Source organism: Eucalyptus grandis, chromosome 5 (assembly GCF_016545825.1).
Source record: "Eucalyptus grandis isolate ANBG69807.140 chromosome 5, ASM1654582v1, whole genome shotgun sequence".
Lineage (NCBI taxonomy): Eukaryota > Viridiplantae > Streptophyta > Magnoliopsida > Myrtales > Myrtaceae > Eucalyptus > Eucalyptus grandis.
In genome coordinates this window covers 36369788-36396838 of record NC_052616.1, presented here as the reverse complement: position 1 = coordinate 36396838, position 27051 = coordinate 36369788, and the positions used below count along the sequence as shown (strand labels likewise).

General features: G+C 37.1%; 1 protein-coding gene and 2 long non-coding RNA genes across 7 annotated transcripts in view; all 3 read right to left on the bottom strand.

Annotated features, from left to right (window-relative positions):
- The window catches only part of LOC104444961 (TMV resistance protein N), an 87739-nt gene extending 61057 nt beyond the window's left edge, over window positions 1-26682 (bottom strand). Inside the window, exons 1-2 of one of the 5 annotated variants that reach the window (XM_039311919.1) lie at window positions 26071-26657; window positions 20056-20429 (exon numbers count right to left, since the gene is read on the bottom strand). In XM_039311919.1, coding sequence (XP_039167853.1) covers window positions 20414-20429; window positions 26071-26540 — 486 coding nt within the window. In that variant the 5' untranslated portion in view covers window positions 26541-26657 and the 3' untranslated portion in view covers window positions 20056-20413. Of the gene's footprint in view, window positions 1-20055; window positions 20430-24316; window positions 25485-26070 lie in introns of those variants that run through there. The other 4 variants (XM_039311916.1, XM_039311911.1, XM_039311918.1 and 1 more) reach the window with 4 other exon arrangements.
- On the bottom strand, window positions 10378-15612 carry LOC120293118. Its single transcript, XR_005550785.1, has 5 exons — window positions 15362-15612; window positions 15178-15274; window positions 13135-13238; window positions 11490-11583; window positions 10378-10802 (listed from the first exon to the last, which is right to left on the bottom strand). It is a non-coding gene; the product is annotated as an uncharacterized LOC120293118 (long non-coding RNA).
- LOC120293119 lies at window positions 17735-19508 on the bottom strand. The gene is made up of 3 exons (XR_005550786.1): window positions 18506-19508; window positions 17941-18398; window positions 17735-17767 (listed from the first exon to the last, which is right to left on the bottom strand). It is a non-coding gene; the product is annotated as an uncharacterized LOC120293119 (long non-coding RNA).
- Window positions 26683-27051: the final 369 nt, after the last annotated feature.

The window sequence follows — 27051 nt, the reverse complement described above, 5'->3', positions numbered from 1 at the left end:
AAATAGATCTACTGCTTAAATAATTGGTGGCTAATCATGAGATCTTGTGTTTTTGTCAGTAATAAACACAAGTCAGAAATTCTTCTCTAATTAAATGATGCTGTCAATTGATGGTGCGATCTAAATTTGGCTTCCCTTGCACCGTCCCTGTATGGAATGTCTCCCTCTCTCTTCTCCGTCTATGTTTAACATTAGAGAGGTCGACTTTTTCTTCGTTGAAATAATTACACCTGCAGCAATTGGGACCCAATTGGATTTCGGAAAATGCTCCTGTGGGGCTTTAAAAGCTAAAGACCTTTCTTTCATAAGTGGCGAGCACTGAATCTAGATTCTGTCCACTATATTGAGCATATCAAAAATAGCATTGTTCGTTGTGTGCCCGTCAAACTTCTTTTTCTTTTTCCTTTTTAATGCTAACCATGGCATAATGTCGCCCATTTTGTCTAAGAAACAAAGATGGACCGACCATTCCTTAGGCGATCTGGTGATTACCAAATCAAGCATAAACAATTCGACATTTTAGAGGTCCTCCCAGATCTATCCACCAAAGATAATTAATCCATGTACAACTAGCAATCTCATTGAATTAATGTTAACATAATATTCCACACCTCATCAAATATGAGATTACTTTATGAAAAGCCTAACGTCCTAAATAAGTGTGAACTTTTCATTTGTGAGACTTTATGAGATCACTGCCAATTGTTCTAAAATCTTAAATTATTATTTTATTATTCCAAACAGCATCTCTAGGTTAAAGAAGCTTGAACTTTAATATTGAGATATAAAATCTCACGTTTTTGTACCAAAAGTACCTTGCATGGCTGGGCAATCCCACAGGAGGCAGCCGACCCTCGCTTGTTCGTGTCATCATAGTGAAATTTTTCTTTAAAATTTATTGTAACACAATATGAAACTAAGAAATGGTTAAGAAAAAGGGGAAAAATAACTGATGTGGAGCAAACTGTTTAAACATGACTTGACATAGAACACACTACTTTGTACTGTGGGCTGATTATATAAAATCAACCATGTAAACATGTCATTATCAAGATTAAACGGGTCTTTAGAGTTCGCGCATGCTCTATTGCCTCTAAATTTACCTGTAGATTAAACAGGCAATTTAATCCATGTCTGTCGCACACTACCTATTTCGGACATGCCTACACTGGGAAAACACGGGCACGTGGGATTCACAGCCATTGCAGAGCAACTTGCGATCAAGATTGTAACCTGTAAGGACCAACCTCTGAGCCCGTGGGATTCGTACTGAAACGTCTCATCTATTTATCAAAGCCAAAACGAAAAAGAAAACTTAACTGGTGTGGGATTGCTTTGAGATAGACGTCCATGTCATGCCGACTCCCTTGAACGTGGGAGTTGCTGTTGCTCAGCCACAATGAGAAATGTCTAGTTGTATGGGACAAGCAAATCTTTCTACAACAAGCTCTCATGCCGACTATGGCAAGCAGAGAATATACTCTCTTCCACCTACAGTCCCCTCCAATGTCCACCAAGAGAGAATCTTTGGGAACATAATCATGGCACTTCACTGGATATTCACGTGTCGTAGTGAGCTTGTAGTGCTAGGTGTCAATGGTGGACCGAGATTCTTGAGTTGGAGAGCAAGATTGTCGCGACAAAAAAAAAAAAATTTCGGGTGAGAACCATCTAAGATTTGGCTAATGGATTGTTAAGCCTAGACTTAACTCGACTCTCCCTGCCCATACCAATTCGTGACTTAGGTTCAACTTCTTAACATATAGTTGATTTTCAATTAGGAGTCGTCACTAACCTATTTTTGGTGGATCGATTGAAACCCAGGTAAAGTAACGGGAGATTTATTTTTACTTCTGCGAACTAGAGATTTATGAGTTCGGGACTCTGGGTTACGCTAGATTCTAACGTCCTTTCGGTACATTTCTTTACTTTCAAAAGTGCTTTTGTAGGCAGCTTAAATTGATTTTAAATTTATTTCCTAACATGTGAGGCGATCATGCGGATGCACACAAACCACCGATTTAACACCCAAGTAAGCACACAAATAAATAAGATTTACCTCATAACAACGAAAGACCCGTGTTGTTGGATCAAAATTCACCTCAACAGTCCTAGATATGATTTCTAATTAACACGCAATTTTTTTTTGTCTTGTTTTCACTTATTTAATGAAAAATCATGTAATATGCAATGCGATATAACTAAATGACCTAATTATAATGACATGCAATTTTTAATTAAAATGGACCTAATAACAATCTCTAAATGACGTGCATTTCATGAATCTAATCATATATGACATTTACATGACATTTTATTTTTCCTAAAATGCAATCTATCCTAGAGAATAGACTAATTTATTCTAAGAAATTTTTGTATTTTTTATGAAATTGAAATTAAGAAAAATGCAAAGATTAACTATCTATATTAAAATTTTATCTAGTTATATTAAGGATTAGGTCAAACTAAATCCTAATTTAAACTAAGATATCATCTTAACCTAGCAATCTCTACCCAAAGATGCAATCTATCTAAAAAAATCAATCTAAACTTAAAATGAAACATGCAATTTTATCCTAATATTCCATGACATATAAAGAATGCCCAAATTCTACATGACATATGCGCTGATTTTTTTGTGTTTTTTTTTTTTAATTAATTTCGAAATTAAAAATTGCCAAATAATTAAACATGCAATCCAAGTTAAAAATCTAGCAGCCTAAATTGATTGATTTGTTTTTTTAATTTATTTTTTTGATTTATTCGAAATAAAAATTCCTATTTTAAATATGTAAACCCTATAAAAAAATCTAATCCTAACTACATTTTTGGATTTTTTAAAGAAAATAAAATTAACTTAAACGGCACGACAAAGAAATCAGAGCAAGATTCATATCCAAATTGACGAACCATAACTTACACATGAGATCGGGTTGGGCAATTTTACATAAATCGTGAATCGAACCCGGCGAGAGATCGGATTAGCATTTTTCCAAGTGATTGCGAGTCGGATTTCGAGCACAAAAAAATCAAACCGACAATCACAAATTTCAAGACTATTTTAAGTTTAACATCTTATCTTTTTACGCTAAGGAATAATTGCACTAAAAAGAAAAAATAAAGTAAAATAAAAATAATAAAATGAAATAAGATAAATAAATAAAAGAAAAAACTACCTAATTTTTCTTTTTTTTTTTTAAATAAAAAAAAAAGGAGCTAGTCGATCCAAGGGGGTTGAGCAATGGTGTGCACTAGCTCCGGAGCGGTAGATCAAGGACGGAGATCAACGAGGTGCGGTGGGCTTCAGTCGGTCTAGTGGAGCTGACGTTGAGACAAAGAGTAATTTCGTTGTAGTGTACGATGAACTGGCCTTGGGATCCGCTTGTTCACTGCTGCAAACAAGTCGCAGCGTTAGATGGTGGAGGTTGCAGGACGCGGCGGGCAAAGGGCCGCTTTTGGGATCGGTGGCGCGCGGTTGCTCGCGAAGGAGGCGCGGCGGGCGACGCCGCGAGCTCACTTGGGTGGCCAGAAGCCGAGCAAAGGGACAACCGCCGTAAGTCCCAACCGGGAGCAGAGGTGGAGCAAGAGTCACGCTCGGGCCGTTGTGGGTCAGCAAGCACAGTAAATCACCGGCTAAGGCGGGGTGGCGTTGCTGCTCAGGAGGCCGGCAACAAACTGACCTGTCACAAAATGCAAGCAGCGCAGCCGAGGCTGGCCGGGTCACTAATGCTGGCACGATGACTGAGATAGGCAAGTCAGTTGTTGTGATGTCGCAGGCGGAGACATCGGGGAGGTGGCTGGGCGCGGATGTGGGGCCGGCGCGGCAAGGGCTGCCTCTACTGAGAAGATGAACAAGGCTAGGTTTCCCTTTTCATTTTTCTTCTCCCCGCCTCCCATCACTTCTTTGCTTTTACTTTTGTGTTCTTTTTCACCAAAACGAAACCCCTTTCGACGTGAAAACTAAAAGACCCTCAATGTGGCCGTATATTTCTGTTGTGTGGCCTCCCAAAACCCTATGCAAATTAATCTATTTATAGGCCGCGAATTAGGGTTTTAATCTTTCCAAATCGGTATCCACAAAAATTCATTTCTTCAAATGCAATATTCATTTTGCTAAACACAATATTCGTTTTTCCACTTGCTCTATCCGAAAATTCCATCATATCTTAGAAAATTTCAAATTCTTATTTTCACAAGATAATTTCCGATCATAAAAAATGGGCCCGGGCCAATTTGCTCGCTGTGGGCTTAGTCCGGCTCAATTTAAAGCTCGTAACCACTAATTCAAACACATCCGTCATCAGTCCAATAAATGCAAAAATGCAAATGCATCTAAATCTATATGCTATGCAATTAATTTATTAACTAATATTTTTTAGGGGTTAAAATTAATCCATAATTTTTTAATGCGATAAATAAAGAAACGGTTGTCAAAGTTTAAGTGTCACCTGCCCCTCTTTGAAAGTGAGCTCGAAGAGGTTGCCTTCAAGACAAATTGAAACCTAAATTTTGACTATGCCTATGCATTGAATGAGTTTTTTTTGTTGGAAAATGAATTTCATTTTTGAATGCAATTTATATGATGAATGGAAACATTAATGCAAATGATAAATGAACCTACTTAAAATAACTTACCTTTAATGAGGATAGAGTAGTTCGAGGTAGTTGGTGTTACATGTCCAAGACCCGTACCATTCTATGGTCGCTTAGAATAGTAACAAGACTTTACAAAGAGACTCTTTCTCGGGACCCACACCATTCTACGGTCGTCTAATATGACAAAGTGTTTGGTTGTGTTTAGGACCCGTACCATTTTATGATCGCCTAAATGGAGAAATAGGTGTTGTCTAGGACCCGTACCATTCTACGATCGCCTAAACGGGATTCACTTTCCAAAACCCGTACCATTCTACGCTTGCCTGAATAAGGAATAGGTGTTGTTAATGACACATACCATTCTACAATCGCTGAATAGGGAAATAGGTATTGTCTAGGACCCGTACCATTCTACGGTCGCCAAAAGGGGATTCTGTGGCATCCTAAAAATTCATAGCAATATCTAGATGCATTACGACCCATGAATAGGTGATGGAAGCACCATCGGACTATATTATAGTCATTAGACTAATGGATTATAATTAAACAAGGCTGAGCATTTAATGGACAATTGTTTTGTTGGAAATCTATCATATATCCATGTGTGATCAAGGATTGTACTAAAGGATGAATTGATAAAGAATTTTCTATTCTTGGCCATGTACTCAATAAGTCGGATTTACCATTGATTAATATTGCAAAATTTTATGGCCATGTGAATATTTATAATTAAGTAATAATGAGTGGGCAATAAGGTGGATTATTAGAAGCAAGTATGGGCTGGACCCACCCCAAAGCGGCACCCCACCCTTTCCCCATTCGGTCGACCAAGGCCTAGCCCAAGCCCAGCCCATTGAGGCCCATCACCCTTGCATTGAGATTGACAAGTGGCGCAAGGGATTCTCCATGTGTCACTAGCATGCAAACCTTATGATTACTAGCTAATCATGAGGGTGAAAGAAAGGTTAAGAGAGAAAGGGGGAGGCGATTGCTCGAGGAGTCGCGAGTGAGAGAGAGAAAGAGAGTGAAACCAAGAGAGGGAGAGTTTGGGCGAGCGAGCGAGAGAGAGAGGAGGCAAGCGGGCCGTGAGGGGGAAGAGGAAGGCCGTCTTTCGCCGTGTCCCGCCTGCTGCCGTCAACACCGCCTAGTTCCGCCGTCGATCGAGCCGTGTCTAGAGCCCCAAGTTGCCGTTATTGCTTGTTGCAGTTGCTTTGAACTTGAGGCAAGTAGAAGTTCTTCAATCTATGTTTTGCTTGCTGTTTTATCTAGTGAGGAGTTGGTAGATGTGAGGAAATGTGGAATTTTGAGTTGCATGTCGACTTTGATGAAGGAGATGAAGCTGGCCGAGGTATTGGAGCAAGTATAGAGCAAGTTTTTGGTGGATTTCTTTTTAAATTGAAATGAGAACTCAAGGATTTAGCTATGGTGGATTTTTGAGAATTAAAGAGGCTGTATTGTGGTGTAATGTGCTTGTAAATCTTGGCTATGGAAGTTGGATACTGAAACTCAGTATAGGAAGAGTCCTCTTTAGGCTAGTGCACTGTTTTCGCATGAACAGCATGACCTCCGGTGATTTCTCGATTTTTTCTGGAATTTTATAGCCAAAATTTGACTTCGAATCCTTAATGAAAGTTTGATAGAACATCTGTGAGAGTAACATATAAAAATTTAGCATAAATGGACAATATTTGATTGACGAAATGATTTTCATACGGAAATGCTAAATCTGGAAATTTTACAGAAACTGTAGCAAGAAATACAGTTTTTACTCTTGATATGTATGGAATTTGACTTGGTGTTCTTCATGAAATTTGTTCCTTTAGGTCTCATTGATAATGTGTCAAATTTCATAATTTTCTGGGTCCATTTAGTATTTATTTCGAAATTTTTACCAAAACTGTGCATTGCAAAAATCAAGCTATTCTGTTCTCGAATTTTTTCACAAAGTGTCCAAAGGTGAATGTGTTTCCAATGGTTATGTGATATGATGGTACTGGCTGTGGACATCTGTGCAATATTGAGATTAGATAGAGGGTCCATGAGACATCTTGTTTTTAGCATTTGAAAGTGTTTTTTTTTTTTTTTGTAAATTAAAATGTTAAATTGTTACTGTTGAACCCTTAGGTTAACGATACCCCGGGAGTCGAAATGCCCAGAGGATCGAGTGAGTCGATGCCTTGTGGATGCCCGGTAGCCTTAAATAGCTGAATGTTGGAGGGTATTCCCCGAGAGCTTCGGGATGCCCGGTGGTATGCTTGTCAGTACGTAATTTCGGATGGCCAAGGTAACCATTTTCATGGGAGGCCCTCGAGGTTCCTCATGATGCCAGGTGGGGTACGAGATGCCTCGAGGCGTGATTCACTCTAGATGCCCGGTGGCCTTAAATGGCTAAATGCCGAAGGCTTTCGCGATGCCTGGAGGGGTGCGAATGCCGAAGGGACGCAAACATTGGTCCTCCGGGGATGAAACCTTTTGAAAAATAAAATGAATGATTCCATTATAAGTGTGTGTGGGTCTGGATATAAGACTCGAGCATATGGCATGGAATGAAACGTAATGTTTCAGTTTGATCTTATGTTTGAGATTTGTCTATCTTGGATATGTTACACTACACATTAGGACTACATTGTTATTACACTGAAGGTTTTCATGATTTTGATACATACTTATTGTTAAATTTCTTGTTTTGTCTACCATACTTGGATCTGGATATTAATAGTAATGCTTGATATAGCTTGAAGAATCTTTTACTGCTGAGTGGTTGTACTCACCCCTTTGGAAACTAACATTTCAGATTAAGAGATGCCTTCACACCGTCACACGTGGTACTTTCTATGGCTAACCGTCGACGTTGAGGTTGAGTGCCCTGAGCCCTATGTTGGTGCTCATGGACTGGTGTTCATCCGTGTTTGAGTTTTAGTTATGTATGACGTGGGTCTACCCAATGGACCCATAGTCTAGGAGTTCCTATTCGTGCATGTTCATTGTGATAGGATCATGATGGGGATGCTATCGCGCCACCAGCCGATGCACCGGGCTGGGTGTGATTGCGCATATGACTGTAGAAGATGACACTTTTGGATAGCCAATGGAGGATAAATCAATGTACATGATTGATGTGGGGTCAAGTACTTTTGGGTTATAACCGAGCTTAGTAAAGCCTTGTCCTTTTGATGTACCGACTCTTGATGTCCATCATAGTTATGTAAACAAAAGTGTTTCGACTCTAACATATATATATATATATATATATATATATATATATATATATATATATATATGAAAAGTGTAATTGGTGTGCATTGCATTGTATTATTTGGTTTGAGTATGGGTTAGGGAGATGTCGAATATGTTTCCGTTATATGAACTACGCTAGGACCGATAAAATATATATTTATATATTTATATATTTATATTTATAAACCCCCGGGATATATGGACCCACTATAATCTCAATGGTATCAAAGTGACATCTTATTAGGACAAGTGAAAGGTAAGCAAACTGTGGCGATCCTAATGGATCGAGGGCCGTTTCGGGGGTGCCACAGATTCACTTTTCAAGACTCGTACCATTCTACAATCGCCTGAATAAGGAATAGCTGTTGTCGAGGACCCATACCATTCTACGATCGCCTTGACGAAGAAAATTATTTTTCCAGGACTCATACCATTCTACGGTCACATATTAGAGTAATAAATGTTGTTTAGGACCCGTACCATTCTTTGATCGCCCAGTGTTACAACATAGATCATCGACTGGACCCAAACCTTTCTTCGGCCGCCTTAATCAGATTGAATCTGGAGAAAATCTTTAAGGGACAACTCCATTAAGTGTCAGTGTAAAGGACTGACTACAAAAGCATGCCAAGTCGATAAAAGAAAACCGAGCTATGGAAGCATGCCGATTCGATGAAAGCACGCCAAGTCAATTATAAGGGACATTGGGCTACAAAAGCACGCTGAGTCAATGAAAGGAACTCGGGCTACAAAAGCATGCCGAGTCGGTAAAAGGAACTCAGGCACAAAGCACGCCAAGTCATGAAAAGGAACACCGGGCTACGGAAGCATGCGAGTCAATGAAAAGGACTATAGGCTACGAAAGCACGCCAAGTCAATATAGAGAATAGCTTGACCGAGTCAAGTGTCAATGCACTTGAGAGAAAATACCTGCACAATGACAAGTATATAGAGTATAGGTAGAGATATACTTACCTGGTGATATCTCTGATTCTTGGGGATATGTCTTCTGGAATTTAGATATCTGTGGAACTCTTTTACCTCCCGGTAGAAAATAAATTTTGGGAACATCAAGGATGTACCTTGAATGTTCATGAATGTTTCTCATCTCCTAATATCATGAGGCATCCTGAAAGGAACCTGAATTTCAAAAGTTCTTGGTCTTTTGAGAAAACATTACCTACCAAACATGATTTAGAGCAAAAACTTATATGCATTCATCAAAGAGGTAGACAATTTGAGCTACTCTAGAATGCACATTTCGAAGTTCAATGGGTTTTCATCAATTCAATCAAGGTTTATACATAATGACTTTACCATATTTGCATCACCTAAATTTTCACAAGAAAATTGTTGTTCAAGACAATTTTCATGACATGGATTTTCTAAGAATACTAAATGAGAGACTTTCGTTAGAACGGACCTTCACTCACTCTCATTCGAAGGGCTGTTTTAGGAGAATCACTCCATCTTACTATCATCATATCAATAAGGGTCTGAGTATTCTCGCAGTACGACCTTACCAATCCGAGAGGTCTTTAATAGGGACCGTAATGTGGGCTCGATCAACGGCACAACAAAGGGACTCTTTGAGTCAAGGCTATTGAAAGAACAATTCTGCAATCATCTTCGGGTTTACAAGTCAAGAACCCAAAATAAGAAATAAATAATCTCGTTCACACTTTCTTCAAGCGATGCTTAAAAACAAATGAACTCCTACGTTAATTCAAGTGCCCTAATCAAAAGAGATTAGCATCATAAAAGTGATGGGTACATAATGTTATTCCTAAGCCTCTCAAATAAGTAAGTTAAGTTAGGTTTGGATCACTTGAAAATGATCTAACCCAAAACAACTAATTTTACTCATATTAACTCATTTAACGACCTATACTTGACTTGCCAAACTCCAATTCATTCTCAACCCAATCTGCGCTCCAATTCTAGTAATTTTTCTTCTTAAAGATCAATGAAGTGAATATTTACAAATAGTTAGTGAATTGAGAGCTTGAAGACAAATCTGTAATATGATGACTTTGAATTAATCGAGTTTCAACAATCAAATCGAGCTTTATAGTGAGAGATCAAATCAAGCGGGACGAATCATAAAACTTGCCCCAAATTGATTTCACTCCGCAACACACAGCACAGAGAGAGGAGGGAAGGAGGGAGGAAGAGAGAGGAGAGGGAGGGAGGGAGGGAGGGAGAGAGGACACCGCAACTTTGAACAAATCAAGCTTCAGCAACCGAATCGAGCAAGAACCATATAATTTGCCCCTAAGTTCGCCAGCTCAAACCAAGAACAAAGATCTCAACTGCACCTCTTGGTAATTCATTTATAGAAACCGACATAAAATTGTCTGAAAAAAAGCACAAAGAGCTCACATAATATAAATTCATTTGATACATCCTTGACCTTATAATACACAGCATAATACTTTTTGAAGGTCCTAGGCATATACACCGCAACAAGAAGGCGAACAGATCCGATGATACATGTGATAATTAATCGATCTTCACCAACCTGACACTTTCATTGCGCTTGCATTTTTATTCACGCCCCTACTTCTTATTAGCCCCTGACCTTATTTTATTTAAATAATTATTCCTGGGCCTCGCAAGCGACATATTAAATTTGTGCGGGCCCATGTAAATTTACAATCTTACTTGTGCCCGTGCACATATTAGAATATAATGGACTCCTCACTCATCAGCAAAAAATCACTACAGATTCGATCCCTGACATGGATAATTATGCTGCAATGGAAATGGACGTGTTCCCCACCCATTAAGACCTAGATGTAGTTAAGCATAAATTTTGTCGTAAACTATTTTAACAATCTGATAATCAACTTAAAGCATGAAATGGACTTGGGATCATAGCTGCAACCCTTAGTAAACACATGAACATCTGGACAAAAACTGATTTGGACGTGCATCACGCTTCCTTTCTCAGGTCTCTTGATGAAGTTCTGAAATTGGAAAAGCAGTAAATGTCAGCTAACAGTGCAGTGAATCATTTGAAAACACTTTATGGGATGCTAGATGTTCAACTACATCAACTGTTTCTAACATCATACTCAAACAGGAGAGAATCTTATTATATGCTAGAATCAGCACCAATGATTTCACATCCGAATTTGCACTTTACATGTAAAATACAATGAGTCACAAAACTATAGTCCAAAAGTTATTTTGAGATGAGTTCACCTGAAGAATAAAAACTACCTTGAACAGCCAGTTTGACTAATGGTCAATTGAAGAGATTAACTAACGGGAATAAGAACAATGAACAATATAATCAGAACAAAGTAAGAATCAGGAATGAATAGAAAGGATGTTGTCTAACTGTCATCTTGAAGACCTTTTCTGGTGTCCTCATTGTGATTGACTTACCATCATACAAGGAAATCTATAGCCATAACAAGGAAATCTATAGCCATAGGTATATTCATTCTCAGCATGAGCATCATATCATACTGCCAAAATGCCCTAGTCTGTGCCATTCCGTTGTTAACAGGCTATAATATTCATATTCAAGGGTCGCACCATGAGTTATATGCAAAAGTAACTGATAATCATTCAATATGTAGTAGAGGTGCATCAAAAGTACGCTTGATGTTCAGAAAAGCAAGGAATCATATGTTCAAAGGTCTTACCTAGTTGTGTAAAGCTATGAGAGGATTCAAGGAAGAATCAACGTGCAGATCCAATGAGAAGCTTGAGTAACCCGTGACCTGTGAGGCTTTGGAGCTGAAAACCAAATATCAGCATTCAGTGTATATATAACAGTCCAACAATTCATAGTTTCCACAATGTCATCAACAATAAATGAATGGAAAAGGAAGGGGACAAAAAGGCAAAGAGAAATGATATGCATGTACCCGGGTTCTAAAAAATGGAGAAGCAACATGAACAAAGTTGATTTTATCATTCAAAGACAAATTATTTTACGGCCATGTTTGAACGTAATGAGTTTCCAAAGAGTGCCAATTTGTCTCAGAGGCTTAAAAACTATGGTCTAATCAGTCTCTTGATATATTTGCTACTGAAGAGCTCAACTTGGAGAATTGCTCGACCCAAAACCATATATGTTTAGTAATTCATGATAGGGATCAAGCAAAAGATATGTCTCTCTAACTAGTCTAACCAATAGATTATCAATTATTAAGATATTGCACTACATCTATTTCCTTAACCAAGGACATGACATCCCATTTCTCAAATGGCAATCAGTCTAGAGGAAAGCTACATATGATAAAACAGGGCAGCTGAAAAATTGGCCAAAAAAAGGAGCGGGCATCAAAAACTCTACTTTTGGCTTACTAAGCAAATTCTGCACCTTGCTATTAAGAACATGACATCCCATTTGTTGAATGGCAATCTGGCTAAAAATACCCAGTCTAGAGGAAAGCTACAAATGACAGACAGGGCATCCGAAAATTGGCCAATAAATAAAGACTGGGCATCTGAAACTCTAGTTTTTGTTTACTGGGCAAACTCTACGCCCATTCAAAGCAACCATTATATGGCTGATCACCGCTCCACTCAAGCAACTACACTTTTTGTCAGTCCGGATAAGTGTCCTCAGCATCTAAAAATAAGCACCTTATCATTGATGGAGAAAACTTCTGAATGGATTCTAAACTTCTAAATGGGTTCTTATCCTACCAATAACCCATAGTTCTATGCTTGCAATCATTATAGAACATTCCACTGGGCCAGCTTTATTTACCTGGGATGCACAGATAATTCTCCAGATCAGAGATACAACAACTATTTGAACTCCAGCAAATGTTTTACATATGGACAAGTGTGTGTGTGTGTGTGTGTGTGTGTGTGTGTGTGAGGGAGACGAGAGAGATTTGTTCAGCAAGATATGCAATCCCTGGAAGCGCCAGCAATAGCACTTCCTATAGCTTGTTGAGAGAATTGACTGGAAAGTAGAAAGAGAAAGAGGCTTCCTAAATTCTTCTTAATCGATATGGAAGGGCATGAGTTCTAAGAAAACCATAATATTACATTTTAAAGGAGAGCTTTTTCTAGAAGGTTCTTTCAGGGAGATGTTGCTAGAAGGCACAATGCTCAACTTCATTAATTGGTAAACTTTGGTTCAAAAAGTAGAATTAGTCTATTATGCTCATAAAAGCCTCTTAAAAAGTGTATTTAACTGTGGGTCGATTGAAATAAGAACTATCATTTCCCTCATGTTATCTAATGTAAAAAAAGGTGCTAACTGCAGTATTATAACATTCTTTCTAACAGACAGTTCAACTGCTTGAAGTGGTTGATTGCTGTTCATACCAGTAGGGTCTCCTCTTTCATAAGAATCTCACAGAAGAGGAATTGCTTGTGATGCCAATATACTTCCACAACATCTGAAACCCTTTAATCCAGAATCCTCATTACTGAAAGAGAAATAAGAAAACAGTTGGAAACAGTCATCAATCAGGCACACACTTGATAGGGGAAACAAAGATGGAATTTCTGTGGAAACCAGCCAATATTTCCAATGATCCTACATTTTTACCCAGCTCATAAGCTTAAAACCAGAGACAGATTATATTTGCAAACAATGTCCAAATATCATGCGAGCAATATGTATCAGACCAATTGACAAAGCACTTTGCAAAAGAAGGTACTATCTATGCAAAAACAAGTTCCCCAATAAAATAATATGTTTAGTTGAGAAAGCTTACATTTTGGTCCAAAGACATCAATTTGCAGAAATGTATGTACTCCAGGAAATAGGTTTTCACAGAAGCAAATTATCTCTAAAGTGCACCATTTGATTCAATTGACAGTAACTAGTCTCTATTAAGTGACATTCACCTTGGCAATATTCTTGCATCAAATTTAAGAGGAATGTGTTTGGGGTAACAATGGCTTAAATTTTTTTACTTTAACAATGCCTTTGGTCATTCTATTTTCTCTTTGGCATAAAACCTAATGTCATTCGAGAATAAACAACATTCTGTAACCAGGATGATTCTTAGAGGCTCTTAATTCAGACAGGCAACTTCGCTTCAGAGAGATCTTGGCACCAGCGATCTGATTGAGAGAAGATTTGTGGATGACTTGTATACTAGTATTGTCTAGGATGGGTTTCAATCAGCTACGTCTTCCAAACGTTGCATAGGAACCATGCTCACCGTTAGGGCAAAAGTCTCATTCTCTCTATCATAAATCTATGCAATACCAAGGGCTAGTTTCTAAGCTCCAGAGCAAGGAAATGAGCAAGGTGGTCCTTTATCAGCAAGACATGTCCTCTTGCTTGATGTTGTATTCAGAAAGGCAATGAGCTAGTTCATGTTTCCCACAATACTTTTGACTCATAGTCAGATTAATAAGTGATGCATAAATATAAATCTTAAGCTCTAAAAGTCAAAATTTTCATGGTTTATTTCTTTACCTGAATTTTTTTGTTTAGATGCATTTTTCATACATCTCTTGCTTCTTTCACTATAAGCTCATTCTTGAAAACCAATATGTAAACAGAAAGACAATGTCCATAATCTAGATTAGCTGCTTCATGTACTGCTCAAATCGCAATGAAACAGATCCTTTTTAAACTTTTATGTCAACAGCATTTGAGAAAAAAAAATTGAGTTTGAACAAGCTTAGGAAACATAAAATGTTAGATCATGGCAGCATCAGACAGATGAAAAATCATATTAAAAACACAAGCAATATGCCATGATTTAGCAAGAAGATGCTCTCATTTATGCAAGAAGAGACAATTGCAACTAATAAACAAAAAAGAGATTTCTTTATCAGGTACAGTGCCTGGGCATATCAGAAAGCATAACTTCCTCATAGATAAACTAGCATTTCTCACTGAATATGATAACATTAAAGACATCAAATAATCTCACAGTAGTGGGAAAAAAATGAAGAAACAGGGGGGAAGGGATAGGATAAAACAAAGCAATGTTAGCTTAACTTGTAGCACTTCTCAGAACTGTAAACTTTTTAGGCAAATAAAGAATACGGAAATGTTTAACAAGCCACAAAGAATTTAAGAAAAAGGAAACAAAGTGGTAAAAGAAAGAATAACTATAAACTTGACTTCTTGATGCTTCTAGAAACGCCACTTTCTTCCATTTAGACGAAGGAAAGCAGAAAATATGGAAAATTAGTTCCATAAACCTCCATTTATTTTAATGGTTAAATGTTACAATATTTAAATAGTGACAACAAACAGAATCGCTACAAAACCCACATCCATCAATTATCAACATAAGGAAGACCTCTAGTAAGCTTTAGTTGTCAATTGTCATATGTCACAATTTCAAAGTGGAGCTAAGTAGATACAAATCAGCAACAAAAGCAAGTTCAGGAACTGACCTAACACATGCCTTGGAGCTACTTGAATGCAAAGACAATGTTGAGCCACAGCCTCCAAATTTATCATTTGCACAGCCATAATATACTTCCTTTATACCTAAAATGGGTAAGAGTCATCTAATCATTTATGAATAAATTTTTTTGGTAAAGTTTAGTTTTATTTCAGTATGACCAATGGATGTACCAATGATTGATAATGCTGCTGCACACAATGCATGGTTCACATGTCACATAAAGGGAGCATGCTGAAAACTTCTCTACAACTTCTGTGGCTGAAAATCCAGTCCTCTGCCACTGTTCCTGAAGGACATAAAGAGCTTCCATCTCTGCATGTCTTGTTGTCTATGAAAGCGCAAGGAGAAAAACAAAGCAAGCATATCAAATTTAGAAGCTTTGTCAACAAGATGGTTTCTCACAATGTAGGTTAACATAAATATAGGAAATCCATTTCATGAGAAATGTTTTCTCCTTTAGATTAACTGATTGAGAGTACTATAAGATTGATTAAAGTAGATTACATGACTCAACGGGTTTTGGCATAAGAGGCTAGAATCTCATGGAAAAAAGGCTTTTATTGGATTAGCCACCTCCACCTTTTCTGACAGTATTTTTATTTATACCTTGTAGCAAGGTTCCTTTGTTTCTTTATTAGGCTCCACAAGATACCAAATATTTTTGGCGTATCAACTATTCATTACTGTCCACCAAATCTCATCTAATAGTGTATTGTCATCATAAATCTATAAATAATTACAGAAATAGACTGATTAGATAGAGATGATCTCTACCAAAACAAGGCTTAAACTATTTGTGTACATCTGGCCATTGTATGAAGAATTGTGCCCAAGGAGCAGGTTCTTACCTCTTAAAACGCAATACAATGCTCACAATGCATTTTTATACCAAGAAAAAACTATAACCAAAGTCTAGCTAAATACATCCTAAGAAAACAATGTTAGGAACTTCACAAAGCATGTAAAGACCATAATATGGTTACAGACATAGCACAATCGGAAAATGAAAAATAAAACATTGTGCATAATAAAGCAAGATTATTGCTATTGTTAGCCTGTAGTCATATTTATGAAGGGTAAAAAAAACCCTTATAACCTAAATGCATGGAGAATTCCACTTATTAACAACTTTATTGAGATATAGTATTTTATTCTCTATTAAAGAAATAATTAAGGGATAGACATACAATGATCAACAATAAACTACGAGTGGATAATTTGAGGCTATCAATTTGGAACAATAACAAAGTGCTGTTGGCCAAAATTTATGGGAGGAGGTGGAGAAGCAATGATAAACATACATTTCGTGTCTCATTAGTCTGGTTTCTTCCTGCAACAACATTCCCATCCATGACAATCACACAGCTGTTCAATCAAATTTCAAGTCCAATCTAAAACCATTCACTAATTAAGACTAAAATACTAATCATCTTAATTAGAAAATAAAGTAACATATTTGAAATGCAACTGGAAAAACCAGTTTCTTACCCAAGGAACTTCAAGGATGTCCAATGCAAGCTTTGTCTTATATAAGAAAAGCAAATAGGTCTTGTTACTGGTTAGGAGAAAAAATATGAGACATGAGAGTCAAAATTCTCTCATGCATGCAAGCATGCATAAAAGGCAATTCAAGAGGAAATTGGCATCAAGTTGCTTGGTAGAAATATTCAACATGTCTGCAGCTACCAATGGAATGAATGCATGTCTCATACCTATGTGATCAAGATCTTGCTGGTCCAAAGCAATGGTTACTACCACATTCTCATCTTGTGATTCAGATGCAAATCCCACCTAACTGTTGAACTGATATGGCTCTAAAGCATAAACAACAACTAATTTGAAAAGCTACATGTTGTTCATTCCACTGTGTCCTATCATTGGTACCTCATAAGCTTATCTTCCATTTATTAGGTTTCACTCAAACATTCAAGAAGCTTCCAAAAGCTTTAGCTTCTAGGTCAATTTCCTCCATAAACGCTATGGCACATAAGCATAAAAAGAGAACCCTAAACTATTACGAAGGCCTCAGAAATCAGAATTGACAATCAGCTTCTTGTGCTTTTGTCTCTATTCTATTGAATAACTTACGTAAACCCTATGTTTCTTGTGATTTTTTTTTTTCCTTTTTCATACCCTAAGTCCATAGGAAGAAAGAAAATAACCACCTAACTAGTTATCCATGGGCACAACTGATGTCCATATTACTCTAATGCTCCAAGTAAATTTGGTTTGCAATTCTCCGCAAATGCCAAAGTCAACAAGTGGTAAAAGGACTCGACTGTCAAGCAACCTTTCCTGGTGGCTTGCCATCTCACTGCATCTTCTTCATTCCTCAAAAGGGTTTTGCCTCTTCAAGCGCCGCATAAAACATAGAGACAAAGCCCTATCCCAGCAATGATGAAGTTTCTCATGATTCAAATTCCTAGAAAACCTTTCCCACTGCACATCTATAGGGATTGTTTATGTTACACATCGACATTTCCTAGACACCTCAAAAGCACCCCCCAACCCTTACCCCAACCCCTGCTGTGGTTGGTTGTTTTAGCAATGCCTAGTTTGCATAAGGGAGTCCCAACCTATAGCACCCGGATTGGCTCAGTTTTCGCTAGAAAAGCGGACTGAACTGAACCACGAACAAGCTACTTCCCATTGTTTCACTCTCCCTCGCTTGTTTTTCCGTTGAACCTAGACTTCATCTACTTCTTTGAATAAATTGCCACTTATCAAAAGAAAGAAAGAAAAGCTATACCTCCTACTGGGGATTGTTGCTGATTTTGCAGCGTGTCCCATCGATTGCCAGTGAATTCACTACCAAGCATCCACAGACCAAACTTACGAAGAAACACCTTATTCAACGTCTCTCGAACAAATCCACGGACGCATTCTTCGAGTTCCCGCGCAATTGCAGCACCGCACAAATCGAATTCAAAATCGAGCTGATCTATAGCAATCTGAACGAAGCCCAGAACCTCAGTAGAGAATCGTTCACCCCAAGTTGTTTCATCAGTTTCCATGGCTTCGGTCGGCGGCGGAGTGGTAGTCCGTCGCCTCCGCTCGCTGGTCTCCGCCGCCGTCGCCGTAGATTCGCTAGGGACTCCGTTTCAGGAAGACGTACTTCTTTTGTTTGTCGCTTCCGTTGACAGGTGGCGATCTTGAATTCGCCAGAGCTCGGCGGTATCGGACGGAAGATGATGATCAGTCGCGATGCTGAAAGTGGCGTTGGTGGAGAAAATGAGGATTTAGCGAAACAAAGAAAAGAGACAGAGAATAGAACGAGAAGAACAAGAGAACAAAAAATCAGGGAGCTTGCTTACCAACGAATTGCTTCCTAAGCAAGTTTCTCGATCATTCTCTGCTCCATCGGTCAAACTGGCAGTCAACAGTCTTGATTCGCTTGCTTTGAGTAGAATGGACCATGGTTTCTCCTCGGTACTTACAGACAATATTTCTCCATTCTCCTTTAATAATCTTGCAAGTGTTTCTGTCTATTTGTTTCGATGGAACCATCTTCATACATAAATAAACTCTCGACTTCTGAATATATTGATTCATGATCAATCTCGTAGAATAAAGCTGGATCAATTAGCCGATTATCTTGAAGCATAACTTTTAGATTGTCCTCTAGTTGCTCACATGATATTCGAAATCCCCACTTTTTCATGTATTTACTGTATACTGTGAGGCCAAATTTTACATGACTTCCATCAATTTGACCAAAATCGACTATTCCCCACAACTTTGACGGTTTGAGATAAAGAAGCTGGATATGATCCAACTCCAATGAATGAAAACTGAAGGGAGAACTCTGTTTTCGGCCATTAACATGGGTAACAATTTCAAATGCAAATTCCCTCGTGGGATAATGCTTGTTGATAGCGACACATAAAACAAATCCAAAAAACTTGTCATACAAGTCTTTTGAAGCCATGAAAGATATGGACTCCTTTTCAATAGGGTGAACCCACTCTGGCATCTCTTCTCGAGGAAGAATAATAGAGTATTCCAAAGACTGAAATAAAGATAAATCATTAGAAAGTACCCAAGTTTGTTATTAGTACCCAAATAGAAAAATTCAATTTGAATTTAGTAAGTAATTCTATGAGTTCCACTTGGAATTAGAACTCTATAAATGAGTAGAGATCCATTGATCCTTGCTTGCATTAGTATACAAGCCTCGTGTGATAGAAATCATTCCCATAAAAGACGGTAGCCAACTCCATTACATGCATACACATGTGGAACCACTTTATATTTGTTTGATTTTCTTAAGCCTCCAATCTTGCATTTTCTATTATTGCAATATCCAACCATGCATTGAACCCAGCTGTATAGTCCACATCGATATGCATGTGTGCGTGTGCACATGTATGCATGAGAGAGAGAATCTAACCCTGTGAAGAAATATCAGCCATGGTCAACCCTCTGCGAACAAAATCATGAATTGAAGTTAAATCTCCATAATTTTGCAAAGATTCGCAATTATCCGCCCAAAAAGCATACAAAAATGGTGGAAGCTCAGGAATCTCCTGTAATTGATGGCAATTGTCAACAAACAAACTAACAAACGATGGCGTTTATTGATGGATGTAGGAAGACTGGTAAGATTGTTCCCCGACAGCATTAATAATGTCAAGAATGGAGAACATGAAAGATTCTCAAGAAAGTCTACTTCGGACAAATTACATCCCGAAAGGTTTAACCGATGTAAATTTGAAAGTTTGGTCGTCATGCAAGGATTAGTTGAATCCTCGTACTTTGGAAACCCAATTAAATTTGTGCAAAAATCAAGAGCAAGTCTTCAAGGTTTTGTAATGTGTAAATGCTAGATGGAAGGCTCATCAAGTTCTTGCAATGACCTAAAGACATCTTCTCCAAAGAGACAAGATTTTCTATTGATGTGGGAAGTCCTTTAATTGCGGTTCTTTCTAAAAAAAGCTCTTTTAGGGCTTCGAGTTTATGTGGAATATCAGGGAACCTTTCAAACTTTGTGCAATTTTTAAGATTGAGAACTCGAAGATTTTTTGATTGGAGCTCATTTGGAAAAACACTAAGTTCAGAGCACTCCTCTAAATTCAACACTTGTAACTTGTTGAGATATGCGATGGACTTGTGAGCTTCCACCAAGTCTTTGCAATTACGGAGATCCAATTCCTCGAGTTTTGGAGTACACGAGAGGTCGGGCATGCGAACCAACGACTTGCAATGACTGAAATTAATGTACTTCAAATTTTGGAAGTCCTGCAAAAACAACAAAAACAACTTTGGACAAACATTCTAAAAGGAACACAAAAGGGGTGCTCGTATGATGATGTCACTTCCTTACATATAAACAAATAAACCGTGGGATTCCCATTTGAGAATAGGTTGCCACTGAAGCATATCTGTTATTGATCATTCAAAAAATTATTATATTTTAGGTTATTGATTGTACATATTGAGCGATTTGTTGATTTAATGTAGAGGTGATTTGCTGTGGAGTCCACAAATAGGCCTATGCTAGTTGTTGTGCATGGACTGGAGAGTCAAACTTGCAAAATGATGGTAATTCAATATCGAATGTCATTCACACTGTCCCTAGTTTTATAATATTGATGATTAATAATATCATAATTTATTTGTAGGGGCTATAAAATTGGCTATACAACACATGGGGACACATGGTTTCACAGGGAAAGGATGTGTCTTGATTACATATCCTTGACTGTTATATAATATATATTGGCTGGGTGGATATCTCATAATTACATATCCTAGGGCCACAAAACTCTTCATGTGGAAGGAAGCAAGGAGCATTAGTAGATCAAACAACTTGAAACCTACTATTTAGGTTACTGAGTAATTTCTTTTTTTGCACAGTCTGAATAAAATTTATTAATCTATAAATTAACTTTTCATTTTTTTCTTGTAAATTATATGTTGTATTGAGAATTGACTCAACACTTTCAAACTTTACCTATAATTACAAATCTCTGATATATATATATATATATAAGCATGTATATATTTCAGCAAAGCTTGCATGAAGTGGTGTCGCATGGCACACGCATGACTAAGCTATACCCAGCAATTTGGTTTCCATCATCACTTTAGCAAATCAGAGATAACTTATCATTTTATATTTTAGACAAGAGTTGAATAATATATAGGTACACAACGTAATTTTTTTTTTTTACATTCTCCAATAATATAGAACTCTCGACTCTCTCTCTCTCTCTCTCTCTCGAACTCTCCATTGGGTCTTCCCTTTTCTTTTAAATTACTCGTCACAGTTCCTCTAATTATATCGCACATGTCTAGTCCCCCCTTTTGTTAATAATCTAGAGTCACAGCGTAAAGAATCGATTATTTAAAAGCCGTTTGAAGACCTTGCTAGCCCTGAACTGGTTAAGTCCGTGCCATTTGACCTATGTAGGCTCATCACTTGTCCAGTTCTTTCATAAATTATTTCGGAACAATTCTTTCTTATGCCCAGACCATGAAATGCAGTAAAGAGTTACGCCAGTATAGATATAGAAAATAAGATATCCTTATTTACCAAAGTGACCTGTTTAGAAACTGTTACATGAGAAACTGTTATCCTTTTTTTTCCCAAATCTAAAAAATCTTTGTAATATTCTATGGTTAATTCAATTTTGTCCTTGCACACCAAGCATTCATTTGGATGATATATTTATATCCATATTTTATATATCCAAAAACTTGTCAGGCAATATATGGAATATTCAAAATCCTATTCTATCTTTATTTTACCCAATCTTGTCATATGCGGCGAAAATGTCTATACAACTAAAGGCAGCTTTGAGATTAAAACTACGTTTAGTATGATTTTTTTCCCTTAGAGAACATACTAGGAGGGGGCACCTCAAGTGTCTTTATCAACCCTAAAAAGAGTACATATATTTTACGCGACAATACTCATAATTAAATTTATCGCTCGTTTACATAATCTATAACAATTGTATTTGCGTGTATAGAAATAATTGTGCGCATATTGAACTTTGTTGGTTTAACTTCTACTCACTCTTATATTTTTTTATTATTTATATATTGTATATACACCATTATTATTATTGAAATTAATTAGATAATATATAGGTACACAGCATAAAAAATTTCACACTTAAAATTGTGTAGACAATTATTAAAAAAATTAGAATTAATATCATTGAAAATCCCAAATCTATACATAGATTTACTCTCAATTAATTTTCATTTCATAAAAATCCTAAACTGGTACCATTATGACACAATTACCTCAAACTAATTTTCTTTTAACAAAAGAATCCTAAATTGGTACTCCTCACCCATAGCTACCATCCATTACCAAACGAAAATTAGTTTGGGACAAACTTGTGCCGTGTGTCATGCATGTAACAATCACAAAATTCAAGTGAAGTATCATGTCACGAGCATGCAAATGTGGGCCACATGACAAAATTATGACATGCATCATGCCTTGTGACAATCATAGAAGCATGGTGAAGTGCCACGTGGCGAGTGCAGATGCAGACCACATGACAAAACTATTTCACATGTCATGTGATGTGACAATCACAAAAGCAAAGTGAAGTGCCACGTGGCGAGCATGAGAATGAAGACTACTAGTTCTGGCTTTAATTGTATATCATAGATGAATGGGGTATGTACACACAATGTAATTGTAAACACTATCACAATGTAATTGTGTAAAAATTAATAAACTTTGAAAAAAAAAATTGAAGTCAGGCAAAGACAATGAAGCCATCTTTGATAAACATTCAAAAAATAAAAATTTCACATACTTAAATCAAAATCTAGCTTTAATTTTCTATTAAGAAACTAGTGCTATGGCCCTACTAGACCACTCATATCGATTTAGTTGTGCACACATTACACACATTACTAGCAAAGTTCCTTATAAATACTCTATCATCCACTTGGAAGTGCTGCTCCTTAAGAAATTATTTAAGCAATTAACAATGCCTGGTTTTACAGAATGATGCATTGGAACATTCGACTAAGCTAAATTTATTGATGCCGGACAAATCCCCACCGTTTAGGTATATGCATTGGATAATGCTCTATCACTTGGTGACCACGTGGCCTACCACTCAGCCTGTTAGTCCTCGAGTATTTTTACTTCTACATGTATGTCAACGGGTAGGTTAGTCATTTTATTGTTTCCTTTTTGTTTGATCATTATACAAGTTTTCTGTCGAATAAAAAAATTTATATGTAAACAACCGACAGCAAATTGCATTTTGAATATCTTAACTAGGTAGATTTGATCTGATTTTGAAATATATCTATGTCGATTGTTAGAGATATTAGATAAGGTAAAGATGATCTCCTACTTTAAAAGATTTCTATCTTTTTTTTTTTTTTATATTCCTTCTATCAATTATCCTCACTTACTTATTTTACAGATATTATAACACGGACAGGTACGTGAAATTGATTATATTATTTTTTATCTCTCACATTTTTAGTATTAAAATTTGAATTTTCTAATGATGCAATGACCTTCATAAATAAATTTCAAATCTTGAAATATCTTTCTCTTTCCACGTATTTGTATAAAGCTTCTTTGTAATGTGTATTTTATTAACATGTTTCCATTGAGTATTACTAATAAAGTTGTTTGCTTAATTTTTCAAATGCCAATTTTGCTGCACGTAAAAATATTTGTAAAGCAAGAATTTAGCATCATTTTGAAAGAAATTAGAGAAGTGGTTTCTAAAACATAGGAACACCCCTTCCTTTAGTGTAGTAGTATAGACAATAGCATATACATATACAAATGAAGCAGATAATAAAAAAGTCTATGTAGGTAAATTCTCACCTTAAATTGTTTTATGACTCCTGTGATATTGCCTTCACTCATATTAAGTCCTACTAATTTCTTTGGACCGGAGGAAAATTCTGGAATTTGAGAAGCACATCCAGTCCACTCAAACCATGTAAGCCCATTAGGAAGACATATAGGACCTTGGAAAAAATCATGAATATTGCACAAGATGAGCAATCTCAGCCTTCTCATTTTCATAAAAGCATCAGGAGTGATACACATCTCTGTTGGCTCAGGTGGCTTCAACAATATGGCTTTTACAGCACAATTTTCCTGCATATACAAGACTATTTAGGTTATTCATGTTTAGTACTTAGAGCCCAAAAGATAAGGAGCAGAATTTGATGGTGTTTGCTAGTCTTACCATGTCGCTTGACAGAACATCGACAACATCATCATACCGCCATAGTCTGCTACGTCTCCTAGGATCATCACTTTGTTGGTTCACAATATCCATACCCATCAATTGAATCAAGTCATGCATTTGTAATTTTCCATACTCACTTCTTATCAAAGACCTCTCCATGAGAATGTTTAATCCTATTATTGCCTTAAGATCACAACTGTCAAGAACTTTCTTTACGTACTCACTATCCCACCCCTTGAAGAAGCAGGCAATGTGGAGAAAGATCTCTTTCACTCTTGGCTGTAATCCATCGTAACTTATTTTAAGCAGATCATTGATTTCTTTCTTAGGAGCCGTAGAAATATCATCCAGTGCACTTTCCCATTCATTTTTTGTTCTGCCACGTAAGAAGGAACCTAGCACCTCAAGTGCTAAAGGAAGGCCTTTAGCATGATTTAGAACACTATCCACTAGATCTGTCCTAATTCCAGAGTCTTGGTGTGTCGGAAAAGCATGTTTACTAAACAACTCACGAGCATCATTGTTATTTAGTTCTCTAACTTCGTACACATGATCTTGATCTATTCCGAGATACGTTAGCAAATGGTTATCTCTTGTAGTAACAATGATCCTACTCCCATTACCAAACCACTTGTCTTCTCCTGCCAAAGCATTTAGTTGGGACAAGTCATCCACATCATCAAGGATGAGGAGAACTTTTTTGTGACAAAGTCTGCGCTGTATTAGATTGATACCTCTCTCAACACTGGACACCTCTAATTTTTGTTGTAGTGATAAAATCTCTAATAGCAAAGTTTCTTGCAATGAAATTAAATCCTTGAAATTTTGTGCTTCTCGAACATTTGCTAGGAGACATGAACCCTCAAATTGTCTAAAAATAGCATTGTAAAGAGCTCTTGCTAAAGTTGATTTCCCTATGCCTCCTTGTCCCCATAATCCCACCATGACAACATCATCATTAGATTCAAGATGTAACATCAATTTCAGCTTAACCACTTGGGAATCTATCCCAGTCGGATGCTTAGCAACATGCAAAGGTGTTTGGTTTAGGCGAGTGGAGATTTCCTTCACAATTCTTTGTATAAGCTCTGATTCATTTCTGACAAAAAGGAAAAAAGAAGTTGTAGCATTGTTTTTGAATAAGCAATCACCAGCCAAATGACAAAGAAATGTGTCAAATTTTCACATAATCACAGCCAAAAAAATAAAATAAAATGTATTCACACTCAATGGAATTAGAACTCGGAGCTCCACATGAATCAAAACAAGTTCAAGGTTCGATTTTTAGTCATCCGAGTGACTCATGTTATTATAATTTATGCACAACGATTTACTTATTTTTTTCAATTGTTATGTGTGATTTATTTAAATGCCTAATCAAGCTTTTTATGACTTTGTATGATGGTCAAAATTTCAAAACTATTAAATACGCCGAAGCACGATGTCATTGCCTTATACAGCCTATGCAAACTATATGTCGTGAATCAAGCATCACGAACTTTCTTATTCCTTCCAAAGTAATGGCGTAAGCGCAATAACACCACTTAACATTTTGTTCATGGGTCGACCAAGTTTTAACATTTTAAACTTACATTCGATTCGATTATTTTTTTTTTACAAACAGTCTTTATACTCATTTGTAAAGCTTAATTTCTTATATAAAATATGAACTCCAGTCAACTTACTCATCATTCAAATGCCACCCAGACAAGCTCCTAGCTTCAGAAAGAACTTTCTTCCATATCTTCACTTCCTCCGAATCCTTCCCGAACTTGGACTCATGCTCGGTCAGAGCTCTCTCATAACTCTCTTTCCCACCTCTCACTTCTCTTGGCTCCACTTTGTAAAACACTGGTAGAACGGTGAGGTTGTTTTGTTCCTTGCACTCCATAATCTTGGCCACCTCTTTTAAGCACCACTTTGAGGAAGCGTAATCCTTAGAGAAAACGATGATTGCAATGCGGGATTCTTCAATTGCTTTCATAAGCATCAATATTTTGTCTCCCTTTTTCAATTCCTCACTATCTAGGAAAGTGTATATTCCAATCCGGTGTAAAGCTTGGTAGAGATGGCTGACGAAATTGTTACGCAATTCTGCGCCTCTAAAACTCAAGAAGACGTCGTAAATCTTTTTGGATTTTGATGAAGAAGCCATTGGACGTGGGAGTTTAACAATCGGCAATGACTATTAGCTAAAAATTTGAAACTGTGTTTTCAAGCAGGTCATTCGCCAATTGATCTTCTTGTTGATCTATTCTTATACCGGAGGACCAAGATGCATTCCTTCTTTTCGGGGTAAGGAAAAAAAAAAATAATAGTAGAACTTCAGAAAATGAAGACCACGTACGACCATGTGACACAAGCTTCTTTGTGGCCGACAAAAGTAGGGATTAATAATAGAGCACAAACCGACAAACAACTTTACGGTGATGGATTCCCGTGATCTATAGGTCCTAGGCTCACTCATAAAAGCAACTTTGCTGGCCTTCCTCGAAATTTCATCCCCTAACATCTAAGAAGTAGTTTTGCTATATAATAACTTACCGCATGACTGCTCAAGGCAAATATAATTACAAGCACAATCAAGTATCCTAGAAAAAAAATAATATCATAGATTTGTTAATAATAGTAGAATTTTGGAAAAACATGGTGCTAAAGTATGGAAA